The sequence below is a fragment of the Pezoporus wallicus genome, unplaced genomic scaffold (assembly GCF_028554395.1).
Source record: "Pezoporus wallicus isolate ANWC-B61680 ecotype Strahan unplaced genomic scaffold, APGP_CSIRO_Pwel_v1 contig_14204, whole genome shotgun sequence".
NCBI classification, from domain to species: Eukaryota; Metazoa; Chordata; class Aves; order Psittaciformes; family Psittacidae; genus Pezoporus; species Pezoporus wallicus.
In genome coordinates, this window is record NW_026637842.1 from 35 (window position 1) to 3,195 (window position 3,161).

At 60.5% G+C, this 3,161-nt stretch overlaps 1 protein-coding gene across 1 annotated transcript; it reads left to right on the forward strand.

Annotated features, from left to right (window-relative positions):
• Nucleotides 1-213: 213 nt before the first annotated feature.
• On the forward strand, nt 214-1,949 carry LOC130598541 (branched-chain-amino-acid aminotransferase, mitochondrial-like; the record flags this gene model as incomplete). Its single annotated transcript, XM_057408054.1, has 2 exons — nt 214-267; nt 1,749-1,949. Coding segments are annotated over 2 exons (255 nt in total), but the record flags the coding sequence as incomplete, so codon positions are not given.
• Between the last annotated feature and the right edge of the window lie 1,212 nt (nt 1,950-3,161).

Here is a 3,161-nt window from a genome sequence, read left to right on the forward strand (position 1 = left end):
CCCCCCATTCCCCCCCATTGCCCCATTTCCCCCCATTGCTCCATTCCCGTCTCTCCGCAGCCTCAGGCAATGGCGGTTGGGGGGGGGCAAAGTCCGGACCCGGGGGGAGGAGGGAGAAAGGGGGCGGGGCCCGGGAGTCCCCTCCCCCCCCCCCCTCGGAGCCGCTCCCTGTCACGTGGTAATGATTGACCCTCCCCTGCCCTCCCCCCCCAGCTCCTGGTGCGGCTCCTGAGCCCCCCCCGCAGGAGCGTGAGCCACGTGTTCAGGGTGAGGGGGGAGGGGAGGGGGTGGGGGGGATGGGGAGGGGATGAGGGGGATGGGATGGGGGGGGATGGGGAGGGGCTGGGGGGATGGGATGGGGGGGGGATGGGGAGGGGATGGGATGGGAGGGGGATGGGATGGGGATGGGAACAGGGTCAATGTGGGGTCATTGTGGTCAAGGAGGGGTCAGTGGGGTCAAAGCGGGGTCACTGGGGTCAAGGAGGGGTCAGTGGGGTCAGAGGGGTCAAGGAGGGGTCCTTGGGGGCAATGGGGGGTCAGTGGGTCAAGGAGGGGTCATTGGGTCAATGACAGGTCACTGGGGTCAATGTGGGGTCACGGAGGGGTCAATGTGGGGTTACAGAGGGGTCAATGTGGGGACACTGGGGTCAAGGATGAGTCATTGGGGTCAATGAGGTGTCACTGGGGTCATGGAGGGGTCACTGGGGGCAATGTGGGGGCAGTGGGTCAAGGAGAGTTCATTGGGGTCAAGGAGTGGTCATTGGGGTCAATGTGGGGTCACGGAGGGGTCAATGTGGGGTCAGTGGTTCAAGGAGGGGTCATTGGGGTCAAGGAGGTGTCACTGGGGTCATGGAGGGGTCACTGGGCGCAATGTGGGGTCAGTGGGTTAAGGAGGGGTCATCAGGGTCAAGGAGGTGTCACTGGGGTCAAGGAGTGGTCATTGGGGTCAATGTGGGGTCACAGAGGGGTCAATGTGGGGTCAGTGGGTCAAGGAGTGGTCATTGGGGTCAAGGAGGGGTCATTGGGGTGAAGGGGTCAGTGGGGTCAATGTGGGGTCCCTGGGGTCAATGTGGGGTCATGGAGGGGTCAATGTGGGGTCACGGAGGGGTCAATGTGGGGTCACGGAGGGGTCAATGTGGGGGCAGTGGGTCAATGTGGGGTCACGGAGGGGTCAATGTGGGGTCATTGGGGTCAATGTGGGGTCAGTGGGTCAATGTGGGGTCACGGAGGGGTCAATGTGGGGTCATTGGGGTCAATGTGGGGTCATTGGGGTCAATGTGGGGTCAGTGGGGTCAATGTCGGGTCAGTGGGTCAATGGGTCAATGTGGGGTCAGTGGGTCAATGTGGGGTCACGGAGGGGTCAATGTGGGGTCAGTGGGTCAATGTGGGGTCAGTGGGTCAATGTGGGGTCACGGAGGGGTCAATGTGGGGTCACGGAGGGGTCAATGTGGGGTCAGTGGGTCAATGTGGGGTCAGTGGGTCAATGTGGGGTCACGGAGGGGTCAATGTGGGGTCAGTGGGTCAATGTGGGGTCACGGAGGGGTCAATGTGGGGTCAGTGGGTCAATGTGGGGTCACGGAGGGGTCAATGTGGGGTCAGTGGGTCAATGTGGGGTCATTGGGGTCAATGTGGGGTCAGTGGGTCAATATGGGGTCAGTGGGTCAATGTGGGGTCACGGAGGGGTCAATGTGGGGTCATTGGGGTCAATGTGGGGTCAGTGGGTCAATGTGGGTTCCCTGCCCCCCCAGGCGGCCGAGCTGCAGGTGGAGCTGGCGGAGGGGGCACCGCCCCCACCAGGGGGCGCCCCGGGCCCCTTCGGCCGCAGCTTCACCCCCCACATGCTGTGGGTCGAGTGGAGCCAGGCCCGGGGCTGGGCCCCCCCCCGCATCCGGCCCCTGCGGGACCTGAACCTGCACCCGGCGGCCTGCGGGCTGCACTACGGCATCGCGGTGAGAGCACGGGGAGAGCCGCAGAGAGAGACCACAGAGAGATCAGAGAGACCCATAGAGAGACCCAGAGGGACCCATAGAGAGACCCAGAGGGACCCATAGAGAGACCCAGAGGGACCCATAGAGAGACCCAGAGGGACCCATAGAGAGACCCAGAGGGACCCATAGAGAGACCCAGAGGGACCCATAGAGAGATCCAGAGGGACCCATAGAGAGACCCAGAGGGACCCATAGAGAGACCCAGAGGGACCCATAGAGAGATCCAGAGGGACCCATAGAGAGATCCAGAGGGACCCATAGAGAGAGACCATAGAGAGAGAGAGACCAGAGAGAGAGACCAGAGAGAGAGAGAGAGAGAGAGAGAGAGACAGAGAGAGAGACCAGAGAGAGAGACCCAGAGAGAGAGAGAGAGATCCAGAGAGAGAGACCAGAGAGACCAGAGAGAGAGAGAGACCCATAGAGACCCATAGAGAGACCAGAGAGACCCAGAGAGACCCATAGAGAGACCAGAGAGACCCATAGAGACCCATAGAGAGACCAGAGAGACCATAGAGACCCAGAGAGACCCAGAGAGAGACCAGAGAGACCCAGAGAGAGACCCGGAGGGACCCATAGAGAGACCCAGAGGGACCCAGAGAGAGACCAGAGAGAGACCAGAGAAACCCAGAGAGACCAGAGAGAGACCCATAGAGACCCAGAGAGAGACCAGAGAGAGACCAGAGAGACCAGAGAGACCCATAGAGAGACCAGAGAGAGACCAGAGAGACCAGAGAGACCCATAGAGAGACCAGAGAGAGACCAGAGAGACCAGAGAGACCCAGAGAGAGACCAGAGAGACCCATAGAGACCCATAGAGAGACCAGAGAAACCCATAGAGACCCATAGAGAGACCAGAGAAACCCATAGAGACCCAGAGAGAGACCAGAGAAACCCATAGAGACCCAGAGAGAGACCATAGAGAGACCAGAGAAACCCATAGAGACCCATAGAGAGACCAGAGAAACCCATAGAGACCCAGAGAGAGACCAGAGAGAGACCAGAGAAACCCATAGAGACCCATAGAGAGACCAGAGAAACCCATAGAGACCCAGAGAGAGACCAGAGAGAGACCAGAGAAACCCATAGAGACCCACAGAGACCAGAGAGAGACCAGAGAAACCCAGAGAGACCAGAGAGAGACCCAGAGAGACCCAGAGAGAGACCAGAGATTAC